A 25,546-nucleotide genomic window follows, 5' to 3' on the forward strand; every position below is an offset into this window, starting at 1 on the left:
AAAATTGCACTGTAGTGTTGACAGTATCTAATCTGAGCTTAACACCAACCAAATATTTCTCAATACATATATGTGTGCTCTATAGCACCTGATTCATCGCTTATATTGTTGCAACATTCATGTCTGCATATTAATGCTTGCATTAATATTAAAACAATATTATAATTAAAACCATTACTGTCTCTCAGCCTCGCTGTTGCCCCGGTAGGTAAATCCAGGTAGGCAGACTCAAATAGTGGAAATGAATCTAGTGGTTTCACCATTCACTAGATGGGCCACATAAAATGCTATCAGATCATGAAAACCCTCTCACTACTCCAGAATGCACAGCAGTGCAGGAAGGAAGTTAATGGTCTATACTTCACAAAGGTGAATGTGACCATTTTCTCTCTGCTACTTTACACTCATAGGGCTACCCTTCACTCTAACTCTGCTATCACACATGCACCTCACCAATTCCCATGGACCACAGCTGTCATGATTGCATAAATCATATCCATTCAACAGCATGCACCCACTGCAACCTCCCAAGCAGTTAGCTTCATACTCATTTCCCAGGGCCACCTCACCACCTCTCCTGCTCGCGCATCACCAAGAATGATTCGTCCATCTTATTGAATCCTTCCCTTTGTCTCATTGCAGGAGAAATAGTCTCCAAATCAGGCTGAGTGAACCAAAACATGGGGGGCATTGGGTATCAGACATCAGGCTGCTCATTCCTTTTGTGGAGGGAATGTTCAAGGCTGTTCATTTTGGGTCAGGGAGGACTCAAAATCCTACCAATTCAGTAATCTTCACAATGCTATTGCAATTCGATTCTCATCAATCCTAACTCGAACTTAACATACATAAGCTTTTATCTATCTTAGATACCTAATTCCTTCTTTTATGCAAATACTAATGTCAACCAACAAACCTCAGCCAAAAAAAAAGCACAGATCAGAAGATCCTCTGCTCAGCCTTCACCTTTGAGTAGGAAGCCACTGATCCCTCAGAGGATTCACCAACAAGGCTCAACCAACTTGGAGACTTTCCCCTTTGTGGGTACTCTTTCCAAGTTAGGTTTGGGAGTAAAGTCTGGTGAGTACATCACTGACACATCTCTGCAACTGGTCAATGAAAAATCGTCTCAGACAGTCTGAGAACTGTGGAGACCCAGGTACCTGTCAAACCCCAGGCAGAAGGCAATCTCATGTACTCAGCCATTAATGACTTTGTGAAAACACACAGCCAGCCACAGGAGCAGCAGACAGATTTATCAAAGCCTGATTTGTCTGGATAAAGGTAGAGGAGGATGATGCCCATGGAACATGCAGGGAAAAAAAGCGTTGGGTGAAGGCCAGGACAAGCAAGCAATGAGCTGCAATCACGAGGTAACTGCTCTGACTTTCACACTGGGAATTCTCCCAACGAATTGAACCCAGGTGCCTGACGCTGTGAGGCAGTAATGCCAACCCTTACACCCTGACAATGCAGGTTTCAGTAGTCACCACATTAAACATCTGCAAACTGCATGGTTGACATACCATGGCTCTCGTGAGTACCAACTACAGGATGTATTATAGATTATAAAAGGCTTCTTCAACAGCAGTTTCCAAATCCACAATTTCTACTCACAAGAAGGACAAGACTTGCGTGCACGGGATGGAATCACATCATTCCCCTAATAAGTACATATCATCCTTACTTAGAACTATATTTCTTCAATAAGACTAGGTCGAAATTTTGGAACACCCTATCCAACAGCACTGTAGCTTTAACTTCACATGGACTACAGAAATTTGTTTTCCTTCTCAAGAGCAACTAAGGTTGGACAAGGAATGCTACTCTTGCTAAACAAATGGCCAAACCGTGGTTAACTACATGTGATTTGGGCCAGCATGGAGACTCTGTTATAGTGAGGTGTTGGCATGCCACAGCCTGATCACATTTCCCAGTGAGCACCTTATTGTATTATTGCGGTACCCAGATCATGTAACATTGTGGACATACCAGATAAACTAAAAGCACCTTGGGCAGAATTTTCTCTCCCCTTGAATGCTGTTGGTAATGGTGGAAACATTCGAAAATATGGCAAGAATGAATATTAGGAGAAAACTTTTCCATGTTTTCCTCAACCTTTAAATGCCAAGTTCAGAATCTAGCTATTGAGTGGCAGTTACCTTATTTCTCCATGCATTTGTTTCTCATTACAAGCCAAACTTACCTCAATTCTCTGGCACCTCCGATTCTCCTGTCCTTGCCCTGGAAACTAGACCACTTGAATTCCTAATGTGAAAGTCAGAGCAGCTACCTGGTGATTGCAGTTTACTGCTTGCATGTCCTGGCCTTCATCCAACTCTGTCTTCCCTGCTTGCTCCATGGGCATCATCCTCCTCTACCTTTATCCAGACAAATAAGGCTTTGACAAATCTGCCTGCTGTTCCTGTGGCTGGCTGTGTGTTTTCACAAAGTCATTAATGGCTGAGTACATGAGATTGCCTTCTGCCTGGGGTTTGCAGGTGCCTGGTCTCCACAGTTCTCAGGCTGCCTGAGACGTTTCTTCATTGACCGGTTGCAGAGATGTGTCCGTGATGTGCCCACCAGATTTTACTCCCAAACCTAACCTGGAAAGAGTACCCACCAAGGAGAAAGTCTCTGAGTTGGTTGAGGGTATAGAATACAGCCTTGTTGGTGAATTGGCCATACTAAGTTGCACACAGTATTCAGGGACATGTAGGTTAGGTGCATTAGTCAGGGGTCAATGTAGAGTAATGGGGATTGGGTTTGGATGCAATACTCTTCAGAGGGTCAATGTGGACTTGTTGGGCTGAAGGGCCTGTTTCCACACTGTAGGGATTCTATGACTTGTGTCTTGCAGATACATTTAATGCAAGCTTCTAATAAGTTGTTTTTTCATTTCAAAATTGTCCTTGTAATGATTTTTGGTTCAAACTATTAGAAAATATAATTCAAAGCTATAATTGTGAACATTGTATAACAATTGCTCTGAATAATGTCTCTCTTTCTGGTTGTATAACAGCTAGCCACAGGTTTTCTGTTTATTTAAACATCTGAACTATTTAGTAGCATGAAAGATTATCTTGTCAAGATAATAGTTGAGGAGGCCACAATAGTTGTAGCTTTTGGATGTTGTGATGGATTTGTACATTTGTTCCAGATGGATGACCTGGGATGGACCAATTCCTTTCTCATCCTTATCTCTTATTGTTAACAATTTGACAGCAGCCTAAGGAAGGTTGCAAGTAACATTTAGGTGAGATCAGAAGCCACACAACAGAGCTCATAACCAGATGTCTGCTTCCATCCACCATCAATCTTGTGTTACCAACTAAGATTCACTCCTTGATGAAAATTGAATCTTCAGTGGAGATGACAGAAAGGTGCCTGAGCAATTGATAATTCTATGAGAAAGAGATTGTAGCTCAACATAGAAAAAGTAAAAGCTTCTGAAACATGGGGTCAGATGTTGGCAAAAATAAAAATGATTGTTTTCTTGGAAAATGTGCCTTGATTTTATAAATGTATCTTAACCCTAGTTTTTCATGAACACAGTGAGTGTTGATTTTGTTATTTAAAAAAATGAACATCAAACATATAATATTGTAATCCAACACTAAGCTAAATGCTGCAATTAACAATTGGTGGCATAAACCAGATTATCCAGCGTGATCAGTGCAGTATGTATGAACCTAACTACTTTTGAAGCTGATTGGGAATTATATTTAGATTGATATGCATCAGAAAATCATCCTAGCTGTGCCAGAAGTGTATGATAACATCTCTGAACATGTTGATTAGAAAACGCCTATACTCAGTGACCAGGGAAGATTGAACTTCACTGCTAAACTCATTTTTAAAAAATCTTCTAACCACTGGGATGAAGGTAGTATGATATGAATTAACATTATTTTAATTCACATGTTGATGTGCTCAGTAATCGAAAGGATTGTAACAAAAACTGATCTTGTCATCCTTTTATCTTTTCCTAGCCTGGGAATGCTGAGGCCTTTGTTCCATTACTGTTATTGTTGCTATGGGTAAGATTAGTTACCTCAGTGGACCTGGAATCTTGATGTGCATTGAATGGTGCCACATCACATGGTGTGTTGCCCTTCTGAGCCATTGGGAATTTGCATATGGTACCTAATGTAATATGTCATACTCACTAGAGATGCCACAGTTTCTTCATGGATATGATATGTGCATGTCACGCACAAGAAAGAACTCAAGCATTAACATTCACGTATGCTTATTTGATAGAAACATAGAAAGTAGGTGCAGGAGAAGACCATTCAGCCCTTCGAGCCTGCATCATCATTCAATATGATCATGGCTGATCATGCAATCTCAGTATCCCATTCCCGCTTTCTCCCCATACCCCTTGATCCCTTTAGCTGCAAGGGCTACGTCCAGCTCCCTCTTAAATATATCTAACGAACTGGCCCCTACAAGCTTCCGTGGGAGAGAATTCCACAGGTTCACAACTCCCTGAGTGAAGAAATGCTTCCTCATCTTAGTCCTGAACGGCTTACTCCTTATTCTTAGACCGTGACCCCTAGTTCTGGACTTCACCAACATCGTGAACATTCTTCCTGCATTTAGCCTATCCAGTCCCATCAGGATTTTATATGTTTCTATGAGATCTTCACGGCCATTCTTCTAAATTCCAGCGAGGACAAGCTCAATTGATCCAATCTTTGCTCATATGTCAGTCATTATCAGATACATTATAGGATCATTGTTTTCACAGCAGTCAACAATGGTATGCTTCTTTCAAAAAATTCACTATATTTCCTGAAATTTTTGTATTTGTAAAGAAACAAAAGGAGCTAGCTATGTTAATAAAAGCATAATTTAAAATTGCAGGTCCATCCCAGGGAGCTGCTTCTCAGTATCCAGGTTACCAACAGGGACAGGGACAGCAATATGGAAGCTACAGAACTGCTCAACCAGGGCCCTCAGCTCAGCAACAGAGGCCTTATGGATATGAACAGGCAAGAAAGATCATCCCGTGATTTACCTTCATTGTACAGCTTTTTGTTAATCATTTTGCCATTTCCCATATTACAACAGTGAATACACTTCAGAGGTACTTGCTTGGTTGTAAAGCGCTTTGAGACATTCGATGGTCGTATAAAGCACTATCTAAGAAAAAAAACCCTCTATTTCAAGGCAAGGCAAACCATTGGAGTTTCACAATTACACACCCTCACCCTCACCCACACCCGTTCCTCTTCCCTTCCCAATCCCACCCTCCCATGAGATTGCCTTCTCAGAAACGTTTGGCTGTTTTCAAAACCAGATACATTTTTCAATTACAAAACTAAGACTGTGCCATGCACTTTTTCTTAACAGTTTAATGGAAATCATACTCTAGCATCCAGCATGAAGTACCTACATTTTGGTGTTATTTTTAAGAACCCTGGTTTTGAATAGCTGCAAATCAGGAGAGGAAAATAAAAACGATTTACTGTCCAGTGGTTGCTCCTTCAAATTATAAAATCAGATCCATATGATTGTTTCAATTGTCAACATCAAGTCCATTTCTAGCATGTGAAATATTCTGTCTTTAATGCATTACATTTTAAAAAAAGTTGACTCCTTCGTAGAATTGCTGCCATTTTTTCTAGCTGTCATTTTTTTAAACCAAGAGACTTGTGGTTTACTTTTTTCTACATACGAATCAATAATTAGCACTTGAATTCTGAATTGCAATTATGGATATTTTGTATTTTTTAAATTAAGAACCCCTTAGAGAAAGGGCAAAGACCAACATTGCAGCCCACCTATACTTTTATCATGTACATAAATACTTGTATCAAGTACACAAAAAGCTGTAATATATCTACATGTGGTAATCAGAGACTTGGGTTTCCAAAGTCTAGATGTTAAGGAAATAGCATATTTAGAATTTCCATCGGTTTGAGGTTCCAGGAAAGGTTGAGATGAATTGAGAGAGTACATCTTAAGTCTTTATTTCTGCTCAGAGTGCAGGAAGAGTCAGAGCTTGAAAGATGTAATTTAAGGATCCAAGGAAACCCAAAGCAGAAAGTTATGGAGTGCAGCTATACATTAGCACTATTTTTAATTGTTTTGCAGGGAAAGAGAGAAAGAGGTTTGAATTTAGATGTTAATTGTCAATGAAGCTGATTATTTTCCTATAAGAATGAACATACTGGCCTGGATTTAACAGGGTCAGCAGTAGATAATATGGCGTCATTAGCCTGTCTGCCAGTTTGTCGTTATGACCCTGGCCTTGAGCCATCTTGACAAGAACATCTTGGAATTGGGTCAGCTGTCTGTTGCAAGCAGTAAGCAACCAATGGAGACTAATTGGTGTTAGTTAATGGCCTTTCAAACTGTTTGTGTGCCATGGTGAGCTCAGTCAGATGGACATCTGGGGAAACGGAAGATTTTGTGAGGGACTGCATCCCCAGACCCGTCACAGTCACTGAGCCATAGACAGACTTGCCCTCATGATCATGATGAAATAGTGGTGTCTTCTTAAAACCTAAAAATGAATTCACCCTCATCCCCATACTCTCTGAGGGTTCACATTTCAGTCAATCGCAGAATGCTGAAGAGACTCCCATTGGCCCTTCACATTTGAGAGATCATTCCCTGTCCTCTCCCTATTAAATGGCAAGTCCATTCCCTCTACATTAATCAGGCAAGTGTTGAAGGCTGTGGTGGCACTGCCTAAAGCTCACTATGAGAGGTTGGAAAATAGTTTGAATCCCAAGTCCAGGTCCCAATCCTGATTCAGAATCTGATCCCTCTTAAGACTAGCCTAGAAAAGAACTTGCCTGGTAGAAAATGGGCCAGGGAGGGCTTGGGTCATGTCGCTCATCTCAAAAAGACGCTGTGATACTTTTCTTTTTAGCCACCATTTCTACTTTGTGTAAATGGAACAGGATTATTTTCTTTTTCTATGTTCGCTTGTAACATTTCCAATTTGTACAGCTGTTAGAGGAATGACACATAAGAACAAGACTGAAAATGGAAGATGTTCAGGTTGTCAGGGAGACTATCTGGCCACCTCTTGCTCTTTTAACCTATCTAACTGTTGGCTTCTTTTGTCATTTGGTCAGAGCCAAGAATATTTGAGGCCCTGTCTTTTTACAGCCATTTTAGATGCTTCAGAGACTGCCCTGCTGCAACGCTGTATTCTTCTCATGTCCCACAAAGGTGGCCTATCTCTGACCAGCAGAGAGAGATTTGAGAAGTTGCTAGATCAATGTTATTGGCGTCTAGCCTGTGAAGTGTGCTGGAGTCATGGTGGGATTAGACTGATAAAACAGAAGTCCTACTCCAAACAACTCTAATAACAATCTTGTGGTAAAAGTTTGTTTGCTGTTTCTTATTTTCTTAAGGAGTACACAAGAGATGCACAGGAAAAGTCTGTCCAGACAAAATGTAAATCTCTTAAGCCATGGTAGTCATTTACTTTACCAAGAGTTAGTGAGACAAGGAAATGTTTACATGTTATTGTATTATTTACATCAGAGGAATGCTCATGATGCTGTGGTATCATTTAGGTGATTGTGTCTATGTATGGGCTAATACATGTGAACTAGTCCAGATTTCTGATTGCTACCCATGGAGGATTACTTGTCAGCTCTCAGCAGCTTGTCTGCAATCTGTAACTTAAGCCAGTTATTGTCAAGCAAACTACAGAGTTGAGACAGGGTATGATACTAACCCTATGGGTTTCAGAAAATGCCGAGTTCTTCAAAGGACTGTGGTCATGGAGGGTGTTCCACGCAAAATGAGTGTTTCCAAATTAAGTTGTTGGTGGGCTATGAGCCGATGTCATTAAATGAGCTCAGGGATGTTGACTGAATAGGGCTTGCAGAGAATTCAAATATGTGCAGCAGAGGTTTGAATGAGCTAACCTCAGCGAGGGTGGAAGATGGGAGGCTGGCCAGCACAATAAAGGACTCAGACATATAGCTGATAAGTCCGATGTTATGCACGGTCAGAATCAAAGCAGAGTACCTCCACTGTTTGAATTGCATTTCTTCTGGTCCATGACTGTACTGCTACAATACCGTTAGTTAGGGAGGATTTTAATTAGGTAATGCTGAAGCAACAATATACCAAAGTCAGAATTTGCAACTTTAAAGACTGATTATTTTTAAAAAGAAATTTCAACCTCCAGTGAGTGACTGAAAGGATCACACAACAAGATGTCAACCATAAGACGATAACTGTAATAAACAAGCTAAAAGCATCATTTATTGGAAATCTCCCACCATTATACTGTCCCTTAATTGACTAGTCAATTCTCCAGGAATCAGTACAAAGATATTTTTTGTTCCATTTTCATTTCCCAGCCAAATAACTTCCACTCACTGCTCTGAATTTCATGATGAGGGATGGATTTTGGATTTCTTCTTCTTGCCAAAGCTAGACAAATATTCTTGCTTTGTTTTAACTGTCGCAAACTCAATCATTTTAATCTGACTGTGAGCTTTCATTTACGGCCTGCATGGAAAAAAGTAAAAACTTGCTGCCTCTTCCTCTTTTTGCTCTCTTCCTCTCTTTCTCTCTCCTTTTTGGTTCTTACAGATTGACCCTCTGTGTCAAGTTCACTGATAGTTCAAAAACACCTTCCACCCGATCCATTGGGTTTCCTATGGACTCTTTCTCTCTCAAAGCCAACCACTACAGCAGTGTGATTCACATGGGCCTTGTATCCAGGTAGAAATGCTAACTAGTCATCTTTTAGACTTTCAATTCCATTCTATCTTGAAACAAGATAAACACTTTAAAACATAACCATTTACAAAACCTGATATTTCTAACAACATCCTGTGGTCTGGATATTAATAGTCTATCCAATGTCATCACAGTTGCTCGGGTCATTTTATACAAGTGTAACTATCTTGCAGTTTTTCCTACCAAGTTGCACCCTTCTTCGGCCAACCTTTAATTTATTACAACCAAACTGCCCAAGCTTGTTGGATAGAGCTCAAAGCTACACATGACTCCCTTCATTCCTACATCTTACCTTAAATTTAAAAAAATATGCCTGATCAACAACACACATCGACAGCTCATTTTTGCAACAGAATCCTGTGTAAATTGGATGGGAACTTTGACTTAATTGTTTTCCTATGTGCCTATTGCCCTGATAGTTCTATGTGATAGAAGTCAAGGGTTTGGGAGGTGTTCTTGAAGTAGACTTGGCAAGTTACTGCCCTGTCTCTTGTAATTATTACATGAAGCGAATATTTAAAATTGATAGGATGCAGATCAAATTGCATTTCCCTAGATGGTGTCAAGCATCTTAATGCTGTAGAGATGAAGACCATTCCACTGCACTCCTGACTTGTGAATAGGCTTGGGAGGTCGGGAGATGAGTCATTCACAACAGAATATGTAGTCTCTAACATTCTCTTGTTTCTTTATTTCCTGGTCCAGTTGTTTCTGTGAAATGGTGACCTCTCAAATATTATCAGGAGATTAAACATTGCTGGTTCTGGAATACAGATCATTGCTATTGTTGGTATGTTGTTGGGGACCTATATGTTGCCCTATTTATTGCACTAATCTATTTCTTGATAGCATGTGGCGTGAATCAAATTGGCAGAATTGTTGAGGTGTATCTCAGGACGAATCTGAGATAGATCATTTCCTCTGCATTTCTGGCTAGAGGCAGTTCTATATGCTTCAGTCTTTGCTTTGGACTCAAGTACTGGGCTGTGACAGTACTGAGGATGGGGTTATTCATGGATCCCTTTCCTCTTGTTAGTTGTTTAATGTATGTCACTTCCCTGACTGATTTTGTTAGGACTGCAGATCTTTGATTTGATCAGTTGCTTCACTGTGCCTAATTCCATTTCACCCAGTCCCCTTTCTGAGGCAAATTAGGAGAGAATTCAGGCTTGGCCACAATTCTTAACCGTCCTTTGAATATTGGAGTAATGCAAGAGCACTAAAGGATTCTAAATGATATTGTTCAAAAAAAGGGAGAGAGGGATAAACCTGATATCAACCATTTGCTGTCAGTGGTAGTAAAACTAGCAGATAGCATTGTCAAGGAAAAAAAATAATCCTCTGCTAGAAACCTATTAATTAATAAGCAGCAGCCAGAACTGATTTTTTTGAAAGGTTTATGAAACAATAGATAGAGTTGATGAAGATAATGCAGTAGATGTTATTCATATAAACTTTGAAAAGTATGTGATATAAGTACTGCATTTATTCAGAAAATAGAAGCATATAGCATTAAAGGGATGGTGGCAAAGGCATAGGAAGCAGAGAGTCATGATGAATACATACACAGTGGAGAGGGATATTGAATCCAATTGTGTGCACCAGGATATTGAGGCTCTGGAGAAGGTTAAGAATATGTTTCCCAGGATCATAGAATCATAGACTTCTTACAGAGTGGAATCAGGCTATTTGGCCCATGGAGTTCACACCAACCATCTGAAAACATCCCACCCAGACCCACCCCATCCCTGTAACCACACATTTCCCATGCCTAACCCACCTAACTTGCACATCCATGGACACTATGGGCAATTTAGCATGGCCAATCAAGCTAATCTGCACATCTTTGGACTGTGGGAGGAAACTCCTGCACCCGGAGTAAACAGACACACATAAACACACACACACACACACACGCACACTTGTCTGAGGGCGGAATCGAACCTCAGTCCTTGGTGCCATGAGGCAGCAGCGCTAACTGTTGTACCGCCCTAGATGATACCAGGGATGAAAGATTCAGATATGTTGTGAGATCAGAGAAACAGGGATTGTTCCCCTTAGAACAGAGTTAACAGGAGGCCAAATAGTGATGTTCAACATCATGAGTACTTTCTTACAGTAATTAGGGATAAACTATTTCTTCTGGCAACTGGGTTAGACATCAACGATCATAAGAGATTCAAAAAAACTAAAGTGAGAATGAGGAAATTTCTTTGCAGATTGGATTGTAAAGATCTGGAGTGCAATTCCAAGAAAATGTTGGAATTAGATCCCATGGGAACTTGCAAAAGACAATTGGCCATGTACTTGAAGAAGAAGAATTCTCAGGAATGTAGGGTTTCAGACTAAATTAACAACTCTTCCAAAAGTTGGCAGAGTTATGATAGGACAAATGGCTTCCTTGTACGCTGTAAGATTCTATGATGTCTTAACATAGCAGACACACAGTCCTGTGTTGTAGCTTCACCAGACTGACTGCGGAGGTTCAGGTATTCCTGTTGCTGGTTCAGGTGTACTCCTCTCTCTATATTTATTAAACCAAGGTTGGCTGCCTGACCTGATGGTAAAGCTAATGAGGAATTTGTTGAGCCATGAAATTAAGCATTGTGGTAAAACACAAAATTCTTATGGCTGCTGTTGATGGCCTGTCTTGCCCAATGAAGGACCAGATCTGAGCTGCTACTCTTGTGTTAAATTTAGCCCATTTAGCACTGTGGTATTGCCATACCAAATGATGAACGGCACTCTCAACGCAATTGAACAGGTCAGTGGTTAAATTCCAGAGAGATCCAATATATCTTGCCATTTTCCCATTGTACCTACACCTGCTTTTTGAAAAAGATATAATTAGACTCACTTGTCTCTCTTCCTAAACAACACAGCAATTTTTTTCTCTTTATCCAATACCCTTTTCAAAATGATCACTGAATTGGCTTCTACAACCACATCAGGCAGTGCGTCATAGTTTATAATGCACAGCATATGTCTTTCTCTCCTTGCATAACCTCTAGTTCTTTTGCCAATTACTTTTTAAATCTGTCTCCCATGGTTACCAACACTTCTGCCAGAGAAAACAGTTTTATTTGTATGTTTGTGGGATGTGAGTGTTTCTGGCTGGGCCCGCATTTATTGCCCATTCTTAAGTGCCGTCAAGAAGGTACTGGTGAACTGCCTTCCTGAACTGCTGCAGTCCACGTGGTGAATACACACTCACAGTGCCATTAGGAATGCATTCCAGGATTGGGGCAGCACAGTGGCACAGTGGTTGGCACTGATGCCTCAGAGCACCAGGAACCCAGGTTCAATTCCTTGATCAGGCAACTGTCTGGGTGGAGTTTGCACATTCTCCCCATGTCTGCATGTGTTTCCTCTAGGTGTTCTGGTTTCCTCCCACAATATAAAGCTGTACAAGTTAGGTAGGTTGGCTATGCTAAATTGCCTTATAATCTCCAGGGATGTGTAAATTAGCCATGGTCTAAAAGGAAGAAAGCTCCATACGAGGTTACGGGTGTGGGGGGAGAAAGCTGGTTGGGTCCAGGTGCAATGCTGTTCAGAGCGGTGGTGCAGACCTGAGGGGCCAAATGGTCTATTTGCACTGCAGTGATTCTGTGATTCTATGATTTTGAGCTGGCAATATTGAAGGAACAGTGATTTAGTTTCAAGGCAGGATGATGAGTGATTTGGAGGGGTGGCTATGGTAGTGCTTCCCAAATGCCTGGAGGTGGAGGCTGTGGGTTTGGAACAGCCTGTCAAGTGGGGCTTGGTGAGTTGCTGCAGTGCAGCTTGTCTATAGTACACAGTGCTGTCCCTGTCTGGGTTTGGCAAAAGGAGTGACTATGTATTAAATGGTAGATGGAGCAGTAATCAAGAGGGCGGGCTGCCTTGTCTGGATGGTGTTGAGCTTCATGAATTTTGTTGGAGCTGTACCCTTTTATTGAGAGTATCTCATTGCAATTCTGATCAGCTTACGTAGATTGTGTACAGAGGCTTTGGGGTATTAGAGCATGTCACCCAACATAATATTCCAGTCCTTGATCTACTTTTGTAGCCACAGTATTTATGTGGCTGGTTCCATTAGGTTTCTGGTCAATGGTAACCCCCAAACTGTTGATTTTGGGGAATTCAGTTAGGGCTTGCTACCTGTGGAATTGGACTGTTTCAATATCTGAGGAATTGTGTCTGACATTGAATGTTGTTCAATCATCAGTGGAAGCCTCTATTGTTGTATTGTTGATTTTATGTAGAGCAGAGGTCATTGATGAAGCTGCTCAAAAAGATTGGGCCTGGACATTACTCTGAGTTCGCACTCGATCTATCAAAACCCTAAAGGTTATTCACAACATGTATCAAATCTCCTCTTGCTCTTCCCTGCTGTAAGAAGAAATACTCTAATATCTTCAGTCTTCCACGTCACTGAAGTCTATTACTCCTGGTACCATTGTTCATAAATTTCCTTTGCACCCTCTGAAACCTTAAAATTCTTTTTGCAGTTTGGTGCCCACCATTGACCAGAATTCTCCAGTTGAAATTTAACCAATGTTTTCTAACAATTTAGAATAACTTCCTTGCTTTTGTGTTCTATATCTGTATTTGTTAATCCAAGAATCATGAAAGCTATTTTAAAAGTCCTTATTTCTGCTGCACCTTCAAAGACTTGTGTATGTACATCCCAGATTAAAATTGAACCATTAACGAGTTTTGAGAAGATTTGTAGTTCAGGTTGAGGTTTTGGATGTGGGTTTGCTCGCTGAGCTGGAAGGTTCATTTCCAGACAGTGATGTTATTTCCTGTGGTGAAGTCACTTCCTGTTCCTTTTCTCAGGGGGTCTAACTCGATGTTTTTGCTGATAGGGTTCCGGTTGGAATTTTATGCTTCTAGGAATTCTCATCCGTGTCTCTGTTTGGTTTGTCCTAGGATGGACACTAGCCACTCTCCCCTACATCAGAGACATCTTGGAAATGACTGCCAGACTATTCAGACCCCTTGGCAACATGGTAGCCCACAAACCCACCAACACACTAAAATAGCTAATGAACTTGAAAGACCTTATACTGACAAAGAGCAAAACTAATGTCATTTACAAAATACCATGCAAGGACTGTAACAAACACTACATTGGACAAACAGGCAGAAAACTAGCCACCGGGATACATGAACACCAACTAGCCACAAAACGACATGACCCTCTCTCACTAGTATCCTTACATACACTTAAGGAAGGACACCACTTCAACTGGGACAAACACATCCATTCTAGGACAAACCAAACAAAGACAAGCACTAGAATTTGTAGAAGCATAGCATTCTAACCTGAACTCTATCAACAAACACATCAAGTTAGACCACATTTACCATCCCCTGAGAAAAGGAACAGGAAGTGACTTCACCACAGGAAATAACATCACCACAGGAAATAACATCACCAACCCAAAGAAACCCAAACATGTAAATAGAAAGCAGGAATTTTCAGCAGTGCTTCGTCTGAGGCCCACTGAAGATGATACCTAGTAGGGTAAGGAAACACCTGGAAATGAACCTTCCAGCTCAGTGAGCAAGCCTACATCCAATTGAACTATTAAGTTTATATTTCCTTTCCTCATTCCTCCTGTCAAAATTAATTGTACCTTCTCTGTGTTTAAGTTTTATCTTCTACAAGTCTTCCCATTTTGCCCATCTCTGTCCTAGAATTATGTTACTGGTTTTATTTCTCAATGTGTACTATATTGCTATGTTTCCTACGGCAGGTTTTGAGGCGGTGAGTTTCTTACCCACTGAATTTCCAGCCATAGTATTATATGGTATTCCAGTTAAGTTTCTGATCAGTGGTGACGCTCAGGATATTGATGGTAAGTGGTTGAACAGTAGTGTTGCCATTGACCATCAAAGGGTTAGGACTTGTTAGACACGGTCATTGTCTGGCAGTTTTCTGGCACAAATGGTACTGTATATTATCAAATGCCTTTGAAAGTCCTTATACTTGCAACTGTGCCACTCTTGTTAACCTTCTCTATTATTTCATCGAAGAGCTTGATCAAAATCATCAAGCATGACTTGCCTTCCACAAATCCATGCTTGCTTTCACATATTAGCATATGCTCTCCCATATGCTGATTAATTTTGTCCCAGCTTACTGGCTTTAAAAGTTTTCTCACCACCACCATTTTTCTGACTGATCTATAGTTACTGAATTTATCCTTTCTCTTAGTGAAAGATTTTTCACTGGTTCACTGCAAATGCAATGTGAAAGTGATCCCACGCATTTCACACAATAAATATCTCACGGTAAGATGCAGAAGACCGATGTATCAGAGCTTGTTGCTTTCTGAACCAAGTTGTTCTAGTGTAGCATCACTTAGGAAAACAAAATAAATCCAGCATAGCCTTACACAGCCTGCCCTGTAAACCTGTGTTCCAACAAACAGCTGAGTAATACAAGACAAAATGGTAAAACACCGAGTAATACAGGCTGCAACTGCACAGACAGAAGCAGCACGAATGACCAGAATTTGACTGATGTTGGGACTATATTTGGATGATGAGCACACACTGGCAGCTGGACTGTATCAGCTATTTCCCTGGATTTGCCTTCCTAATTGGCCACCACCAGGCGAGCAGTGCAACCTGTCAGCACAGATCATAGGGCTGGCAGTTCTGAAGCTTCAGCTGCTGCACTGGGAGACGTGGTGCTGCCGATGGAGGCTGGGGAACATGAGGGCTCTTCACATGGAAGCGACCATGAGTAAGTAAATTATTTAATTTTAAAGATCAGATGGCCAAGGGTTGTAGGCCTGACCAATTGGTGGAAAACCCTCCAGTGATATTGTTGGGCCATGGGGGTATTATTTGCAGCTGGCCTCCTCGTTCTGGGCCATAGGGCTTCTGAGTCTGATGGCCTCTCCAGGAAGCTGCTGTCAAATTGCTCGTGGAGGGGGGAGGGCGTTATTGCTGCCAAAATGGCAGGGCAAGAAATTGTGGTTGCTAGATTCAGCTCCTTGATGTTGTGCTGGTAGTCAAAGTACAATTTGATAAGAAACTAAAGATTTGGTGAGAAGCTATACAATGACAATGTAATTTGACATATTGCTAGATTCTATCAATGGCATTTGAAATACCCAAGCAAATGAATTACTAAAGAGCTTAAGAGGTAGATATCATTTCTAAGAAGGCCAGAGACTGAATTGGCTTGGAGTTGTGGCATTAATCTATGTTCTCATTAAGCCTTCACAACTTTTTTTTAGTGTTGAGAATCAAATGGAAAATCACCATAATCTGTGATGCTTTAGACTTGTAAAACTATTTTGCATAATGCTGAAAAACAAGCTAAATATTCCGTACCCTTATTTTGAGTCAGACCATTGTTTCAATCTCTAAACCTTATGCACACTTTAATTTCTGCCTGTAAGCATGTACCTAGATAAAACAGATTGTTGAGAAATGAATCTTCAAACATCAGTACACTTGGAGATACTGTGCTAACTGTACAATTAGCTAACGTTAGCTTGAGATAAGTCTGTTAGATTTTCATGTACAGTTTTGCAGGAATTATCTTGCCAATATCAGATTTGTTTTTGTTAAGATTTTAAGATTTTCAGCAGTGATTCCTGTAGGACCAAAATTGAATTCTTAAAGAAGTTAACTGTCGCTAAGACAATAACATAAAAGAATTCATTCTTTCTCTTACCCAATCAATAGATTCTTCACCATGGGGCAAAGGCAGAAACCCGAAGATAGGAAGCAATTACGACATCAAAATGCAGGACTGCTGAGACATTCCTATGATTACTAGCAGAGCTCTCTGTTGTCTAATGTTGATCCACTTTCCATTTGATGAACGTATTCCGCAGTATATCCATCTGCAGCACTGCAGTGTTTGTCTAAGAGACCCTTTAGAAGCTTGAGGCATGGTCCAGTTTATTTGATGTAGTGCTCCTGAGGCTTTAATCCCTCTACAAGATATTTATTTGTGCTGAGGAGTGGTGAAAAAATCAATCACTTGATGATTTGTTCCCACACTCTGGAAGATGTATCTCTTCAGTTGTTCTTTCTCTTTGTGCTCAGTGCAACAATCCAGCTGAGGTGCTAGACGTGAGTGTGGGACTGCAAATCAACACTGCCAGCACCATGACTTCAAATCAGAAACGGGCCTCTGGCACAGCTTTGGAGGTACTGCATACAGGTGAGAGCAGCACAATCTCGGGCATCAGAGACAACGTCTTTAGTGGGTACATCTGGTGACTGGTCAGGATACCCTTGGGCTTTCTCCAACCCTCAGGGTCCGAACCTCCCCTGTTGACGTCATGTCTTAACTTATTCCTCGGTTAAATATGTTCAAGAGGAATGTTCTAATGCCATAAATAGCCTTTCGTGCTTTAACCTGGCTGCATCCCTGACCATGGCCCTTTCTTGGATTTTGCAATCATTAATAATGATTAAGATTACTAAATACTCTCAGGATAGTGTGGAATTAATCACAACAGCATTAAATGGGCAGACCCTTTTATTTAAATCAACCTGTTCAGATATATTATTACACTCATCTAGAGCAAGTGGGACATGATATCCAAGCCTCCTGGCTCAGAGATAGGAATACTACCACTCTGGCCACGAGAGCCCTCTTCAACTGGGCAGACATATCTTTAACTGGGTTGACATATCAAGGTGAGCTGATATGCATCCACCTGCCCTTATCTTATATTGGTTTTGTTAAATTGGCACAACATCTTAGCATTTATTAGTTCCCTAGAATCCAAGGTGCAAATATTTACAGTTACTCCACTCATCCATTTTGGATACCGGAACAGCGGCCATATCTTTTGCAAACTGGATCAGATGGGTTGCTTCATCAGAAGAACAGCTGAATATCTTAATGTCGAGCTTGTCAAACTATAGTAGTTGGACAGAAAATGTTGTAAAGATAGAGATGAAAGTTGAAATGGCGTTTTTGGTAGCAAGATGTATCAAGAGTGTAATTGCTTTGATAACGAGGCTGGCGTGTCTCATTTATAGATTGAATCCCCTTATCCCAATCCAGGTTAGATGAGCAACATAATATCAAAAGAGCCTTAACTATGTTTTCTAATTACTGAAGTTATTGATCAGTCTGAATTTATCAAAGCCTCTGTTTGCCACATATTCTGTTTATAATGAAGACAAGCATTGGGTGAATTTATAATTAAATTTATGAAGAATTATGATTAACATTCTTTCAGGATATTTTGATGCTTTATTTAAAACAGAGTATTAGAAGGGATTGACACTTATTGATTGAATGACTGACTGTCAACTCCCTACTAGCCAAACCAGAACTGTGAGATGTTAGTGCAGCAGTCACAAGGCAACCCTAGTAGCAGTATGTTGCAGGGTAACAACTCCTACTTTCTCTCTGACAAAGTATAAAAACAACTAGATTGGGAAATTTCAGTAGAAGTTTTACTTTGAGCTGATGTTAATTAGTATTGTTGAAGCAATAAGGTGAGTTTACTATGTAGTTTTCCTGCGCCATCCCCAGTTTGGATGCTTGATATGAATAGTGAGTGTATTCTACTCTATTTTCTTGAAGAGCCCACAACTACACAAAGAAATGTACCACTAACAGTATTACAGCGAACTAGGTTGTGGAAGCTTTTTAACCTTTGAGGACACAGGTCCGAATTAACCAAATGACATTTATGACCATCTTCCTGATTTTAATTTTACTCACTGATTTATTGTAGAGCAGTTCCCCTGTCATCAAAATTCTACAGGAACATTTAAAGTATTTAACAAGAAGACTAAAATAAAAGACATTCTGACTGATAATTTTTCTGTCTTTTAAAGCACTGATGACATTTACTTTTAACCATAAGATTTTTCGCTCTTGTCCGAACAATGGTTCTTTGCATGAGGCCAAGAATTGATTTAGATTTATATTACATTACAGTGTAGAAACAGGCCCTTCAGCCCACCGACCCACCGACCCGCCGAAGCGCAACCCACCCATGCCCCAACATTTACCCTTTACCTAACACTACGGGCAATTTAGCATGGCTAATTCACCTGACCCTGCACATCTTTGGACTGTGGGAGGAAACCGGAGCACCCGGAGGAAACCCACGCAGACACGGGGAGAACATGCAAACTCCACACAGTTGGTCGCCTGAGGCGGGAACTGAACCCTGGTCTCTGGCGCTGTGAGGCAGCAGTGCTAACCACTGTGCCACCGTGCCGCTCAATTGGTATCCTTCTCTCTTAGAATTCCCAGAAATTGTTAGGGAGAGGGCCAATGGCAGGAACAGTGGGTACAGAATCTGTGGTTGTGTCAGTGGATAATTAACTTGGGATCTGATATCCTTTTGAGTAGAAATCTGTTCCAGGTGGAAAATGTTATGGTTCGGAATTTTATGCAGCCATAAGGACACACTGATTTTTGTAACAATATGTTTCTATGAAGTAATCTACTGGGACTATTCACAGTCCCATGAAGCTCTTCTAGCTCAGGATATTGTAAATGACTGCTAAACCTGCCCTAGTTTGACACGTTTATTAGTGAGTTGCAGAGTTGCACACAGTAGTTCTCAGCCATTCTCAGTATCTTGGTTACCCTTGAATAGATTGTGCAATTTTCATAAATATTGTATATTTGTTTAAAGTTGTGTCTTAGCTTCTCCTCTCCAAATTATTCCTTTTACTCTCTGTTCCTTGCAAAAGCAGTTATTCGGTATACTGTTCCATGATCACCAGCAGCCTCATGTACACTATTTTAATTAAGTGGGTATACTTGTGTGTGAACCTGAAATGATGAGTGTGTCAGGCCATCCACTCATGAACAATGCAACCAATTTCCTTTTGCATTCACCCAACTTCTAGGATAGGTGAGGGAAGGCGGAATCATACTGTTAACATTGTGCATTTTAGGACATTTCCTCTTGTTCTGACCTATCCGATGGGTCACATTAGATTAGATTAGATTAGATTAGATTACTTACAGTGTGGAAACAGGCCCTTCGGCCCAACAAGTCCACACCGCCCCGCCAAAGCGCAACCCACCCATACATCTACCCCTTACCTAACACTGTGGGCAATTTAGCATGGCCAATTCACCTGACCTGCACATCTTTGGACTGTGGGAGGAAACCGGAGCACCCGGAGGAAACCCACGCAGACACGGGGAGAATGTGCAAACTCCACACAGTCAGTCGCCTGAGGCAGGAATTGAACCCAGGTCTCTGGCGCTGTGAGGCAGCAGTGCTAACCACTGTGCCACCGTGCCGCCCATGGGGATGAACAAAACTAAAACGTGGCTTGACTGGCCAACATGCCTGTTCTCTGGCTCCAAATTGATTCCCATTTTTGTGGAGGTGGGATTGGAACCAACAGCGCTATCCACCCACAGACAATGCGTATCCAATTAGAATCAGTAATTAAGTTTAATTAGAGAAGCCAATGCAGGATGTTCCAGTCAGCCTCCAGGTCCCTTCCCAAAGCCGATGGAAGACTGGAACCTGGCAGATTACGATCCCTGACTGGGTATGTGAGCAGCTATCATCTGACCTGTAGAGATGCTCCCCTTTCCGCAGCATCCCCCTTTTCCCTGGCTGCTGAATCAACTAAAGATGTGGAGAGGTTGGAGATGAGGAGCTTTCATGTTAAGTGCTCTTCCTGTAAATTACCTCCCATTACTGCCTGCTACTCCTCTCATGCTGAAAGGTCTCAGATTCAAGCTTCAAGAGTCTGCCGCTGCCTTTAATTGGATTGAGAGGATTTCTCTGGACCAATGGCAGGCCCTCCTCAAAATGAAACTTGAAAGTGTGACTGTTTCCCTGGAGATAGATTCTGTATCCAGGAACAGCCACAAGGTGAGTTTACTGTGTGGTCTTCCTAATCCATCCCCAATTTAGATGCTTGACATGAATAGTGAATATATTCCACTCTTTTTTTTTGAAGAACCGAAAACTGCACAAAGAAATGTTCCACTGACACTATCATAGTGAACTAGATTGGTGAAGCTTTTTAATCTTTGAGGACATAGGTACAAATTAACCAAATGACATTTATGACTATCCTCCTGATGTTAATTTTTATTCATCTTACTCATTGATTTATTGTAGAGCAGTTCCTCTGCCAACAAAATTATACAGGAACATTTAAAGTATTTAACGAGAAGATTAAAGTAAAGGGAATTCTGATCTCCTTTTAGGAAAACTTGTTTTCTTTTTGTTAGAGGGAAATCAACCTTTTTAGTCTCTCTTTTCTTTCTCTTGTTATTGATAGTAAGCTTCTTATTCTTTAATCGGTTGTTCAATCTTGAAAATATGCTGCAGTGTATATTGAATTAGTGGTGCTGGAAGAGCACAGCAGTTCAGGCAGCATCCAACGAGCAGCGAAATCGACGTTTCGGGCAAAAGCCCTTCATCAGGAATAAAGGCAGTGAGCCTGAAGCGTGGAGAGATAAGCTAGAGGAGGGTGGGGGTGGGGAGAGAGTAGCATAGAGTACAATGGGTGAGTGGGGGAGGAGATGAAGGTGATAGGTCAAGGAGGAGAGGGTGGAGTGGATAGGTGGAAAAGAAGATAGGCAGGTCGGACAAGTCCGGACAAGTCAAGGAGACAGTTACTGAGCTGGAAGTTTGAAATTAGGTTGAGGTGGGGGAAGGGGAAATGAGGAAGCAGTTGAAGTCCACATTGATGCCCTGGGGTTGAAGTGTTCTGAGGCGGAAGATGAGGCGTTCTTCCTCCAGGCGTCTGGTGGTGAGGGAGCGGCGGTGAAGGAGGCCCAGGACCTCCATGTCCTCGGCAGAGTGGGAGGGGGAGTTGAAATGTTGGGTCACGGGACGGTTTGGTTGATTGGTGCGGGTGTCTCTGAGATGTTCCCTAAAGCGCTCTGCTAGGAGGCGCCCAGTCTCCCCAATGTAGAGGAAACCACATCGGGAGCAACGGATACAATAAATGATATTGGTGGATGTGCAGGTGAAACTTTGATGGATGTGGAAGGCTCCTTTAGGGCCTTGGATAGAGGTGAGGGAGGAGGTGTGGGCACAGGTTTTACAGTTCCTGCGGTGGCAGGGGAAAGTGCCAGAATGGGAGGGTGGGTCATAGGGGGGTGTGGACCTGACCAGGTAGTCACAGAGGGAACGGTCTTTGCGGAAGGTGGAAAGGGGTGGGGAGGGAAATATATCCCTGGTGGTGGGGTATTTTTAGAGGTGGCGGAAATGTCGGTGGATGATTTGGTTGATGCTAAGGTTTGTAGGGTGGAAGGTGAGCACCAGGGGCGTTCTGTCCTTGTTACGGTTGGAGGGGTGGGGTCAGACATTTGGAGGTAGGGACAGTGCTGGACTCAATTCTACCACTCCATAGGCTTTGTTCCTTAAAATTTTCAGTGGGGGAGCATTGTGGTGATAGTGACCAAAACTCAGTAAGTTTTAAAGTAGTTATGGAAAAGCACAACATTGGGCTGGAAGTAAAGGTTTTAAGTTGGTCAATCTTATTACAAGATAGGATCTGGCCAAGCAGTTTCTTGTAGAGAAATCTACATCAGAGCAATGGGAAACATTTAAAAAGGAAATAGTGAGAGTGCAGGGCTAACATCTTTCTGTACAGGTGAAGAGGGGAGCAAGAAAGTCCGGGGAACCCTAGATGTCGAGGAATATACTGGACAGGGATAAGGAATAAAATGGAAGCATTTGGTAGTTATCAAGAGCTTAAAAACAGTTGAAGCCCTAGAGAAGAGTAGTAAAAAGTGGGCATGAAAAGCACTGGTTAGTAAAATAAAAGATAATCCAAAGATGTTTACAAGGTATATTCAGTGTAAAAGGGTAACCAGGGCTTAATAGAGACCAAACCAAGTGTGGGGTTTGAAGACATATGCAATTTTTAATGATTATTTTGTAATCACTGTGGAGAAGAATATGGTAGGGTATGGAAGTCAATGAGTATGAATGTGATAAACTCGAACAAATTAGCTTTGAGAGGGAGGAAGTATTTTTGGGATTAAAATTGGATAAATCTCAAGCCCAATGAGATATATCCTAGGCAGCTGTGAGAGTCAAAAGTGGAGATTATAGAAGCCTTGACATTAATTTTCAAATTATCTCAAGACACATCAGGGGAGATATGCTGGGGATTGGAAGAAGCTAATGGGATAAATCAGGAAACTACAGACAAGTGAGTATAACATCTAGTGTTAGGCAAACTTTTGGAAGAAATTCTGAGGGACAGAATTTATCTCCGGTTGGAGTCACAAGGATTAGTCAAGGATCGTTTGCATGTCTTGGTCAGTGGGAGATCAGGTGTAACAAATTTGATTGATTTTTTGAGGAGGTAACTAGGTGTGTGGATGAGGATCATGCAGTTGATGTATGCTACATAGATATCAGTAAGGCTTATGACAAAATGCCTCTTGGCAAACAGGTCAAGAATTACCCTTGGGATCCAGGACAAGTTAGATTCAAAATTGGCTCAGTAGCAAGAGGCATAGAGCTGTTTGAAGTTTGTTTTTGTGAATGGAAACCTGTATCCAATGGCATTTAATAGAGTTTGGCACTGGGCCTTCTGCTGTTTATAGCATACATTAATGATTTTGACACACATGTGAAGGTCATATCAGTAAATTTGCAGATGGCATAAAAATTGATAGTGTGATAAGTAGTGAGTAGGCAAGTTGTACACCACAAAAAGATATAGACAGGCTGGTCAGTTGGGTAGGACAGTGGCAGGTGGAGCTTAATCCTGAAAAGTATGGAATTGATATACTTTTGGGAGGTGTAACAACCATATCTTTTTATTTTTCTGTATTTTTGAGTATGGACTGAAATCGTTGAAGGATAAGGGGTAAACCTTTTAGAATTGAAATGAGGAGAAACATCTTCACCCATAGAGTGGTGAGCCTGTAGAATTTGCTACCATAGAAAATGGTTGAAGCTAAAACATTGTGTTTTCAAGAAGGAGGTAGATATAACTATTGTGGCTAAAGGGATCATGGGATATGGGGGGATGGCAGAATTAGGGTATTGTGTTGGATGATCAGCCATGATCATAGTGAATGGTGAACAGGCTGAAGGGATCAAATGGCCTACTCCTGCTCCTATCCACGGTATTTCTTTGTTTCTCTGGGAAAAGGACTGTTTTAAAAAAACAAAAATGGTTGAAGTGTTGCTGCACTTTACAAAACCAGTTACCAACACATACTGTAAGTGCTGTTTTATAGGCCGTGTGTACAAAGTCAAATTTGGATAGCAATAAGTAGCTCATTGTTCAGTGGAGTGGTGATCAGTTGCCAATGACAGGCACCTTCTGCCTGCCAACGTCTGTGTGATTGGTTCACAGGTGAACAGCTTGTGAGTCTGAATGATATAGCCAGACCTCTGGAAGGGGAAGTGGTGTTCTTATCTCTGCAATTAAAAAAAAACTAAAGTCTGAAGAAAGCCAGTTTAATTTCCCTTTCCACTCACTGTAGGTCAGATAATTTGTGAACCAGTCACTCTGTGCCTCCTACAAGGAAGTGTAAATCACCTGGAGAAGAGATAGATCGATGAACAACATGTCCAGACAAACGAACAGAGCATCTCAGTGAACCCTTTGGGCAGGAGCCATTGAACAGCATTCCCAGATTTTCCCTCCATTCATTATACCAATGTTTCCTTTTTCTGTCTGTCTGTGTTTGTAGAGGAATTTTATAAGAGGGTCAGAGTTTTAACTATTTCCACTGGTTGAGCATTCTTAGTCTAAAAATTAGAGCCACTCTGCTCAGGAGAGATGTGAGGGAGGATTTCAATGCTCAAAGGACGGTGGAGGTTGAAACTGTCTTTCATAAATAGCAGTTGGTGCTAGATCAGTTGTCAGTTTTAAGTCTGTGGTTGATAAATGTTTGATAAGCAAATGTATTGAGGTATTTGGGCCAAGGGCAGGCATATGAAGTTAGACCTCAGATCAGCGATGATTTCATTGAATGGTGGAACTGGCTAGAGGGGCTAAATGGCCTATTCCTGTTCCTATATTCTTCTGTTAACCAGTAGAGTTATATGTTGACAGTTCAAAGTTGTTTGCCAATAGCTAGACTTTCTTTATTCATAATAAATAGTAATTCCTGTTAACTACAGAAATCTGGCCTGTGATTTCTGTTAACTTGAGTCTACAAAGACAGTTAAATTGGAAAATTTTGGTAAAATCTTTTAAACTTTTGTGACAACTCTGAGAATAACGGGTTTTAATTTTCAGTGTGTTACCCCAAGCTTTAGAAACTTAATCTGGGTTGATTTTGAAACAGAAGCAACAAGGATTTGTTGTGGTATTATAAGTGACACAGATGAAGGAAAATGCCAAGTTCCATACTGTTCCATACTTAAACTGTGTTTAAGACATGGCACTAGAAATGTCAAAGGAATTCCTGCAGATGGTTGAGTTGACCCAGCAGTCCGAAGAGAACTTCCAAAACCCAGGTTGATTGAATTGAAGGGTAAACTGGAGACAGCATTGCCTAACAGAGCTAAGGAGGCAAATATAACTGCAGTACACAAATGGCATTTATGTTTAGAGGAAATACAAGTGAGACCAAGGACTCCAGGCATTGAGATCTTGGAATCAAGTGATATTCAAATCAAACATCCTCCCACCCCAGTTATACGCTCCTCCACCCTCTTCTGTCAGTCAGAAGATATAGAGGTTTGTATGAATGATTCAAATCAGCTTCTTCCTCACTGTTATAGAGTCATAGAGTTATAAAGATATACATGTATTAACAGATTCAAGAACAGCTTATTCGCTGCTGTTACAGAGTCATAGAGTCATAAAGATATACAGCACGAAATGACCGTTTGGTCCAACCTGTCCATGCTGACCAGCTATCCTAAAT

The 25,546-nt window shown here is 41.2% G+C and overlaps 1 protein-coding gene across 4 annotated transcripts in view; it reads left to right on the top strand.

Moving 5' to 3' along the window:
* Positions 1-25,546, top strand: part of LOC140462916 (calcium-responsive transactivator-like) — a 124,773-nt gene that overhangs the window by 56,148 nt on the left and 43,079 nt on the right. For 3 of the 4 annotated variants that reach the window (XM_072556397.1, XM_072556398.1, XM_072556401.1), the window contains 2 exons: positions 4,870-4,997; positions 16,783-16,900. In XM_072556397.1, coding sequence (XP_072412498.1) covers positions 4,870-4,997; positions 16,783-16,900 — 246 coding nt within the window. The remainder of the gene's footprint in view (positions 1-4,869; positions 4,998-16,782; positions 16,901-25,546) is intronic. The other variant, XM_072556399.1, reaches the window with a different exon arrangement.

The sequence above is a fragment of the Chiloscyllium punctatum genome, chromosome 37 (assembly GCF_047496795.1).
Source record: "Chiloscyllium punctatum isolate Juve2018m chromosome 37, sChiPun1.3, whole genome shotgun sequence".
Lineage (NCBI taxonomy): Eukaryota > Metazoa > Chordata > Chondrichthyes > Orectolobiformes > Hemiscylliidae > Chiloscyllium > Chiloscyllium punctatum.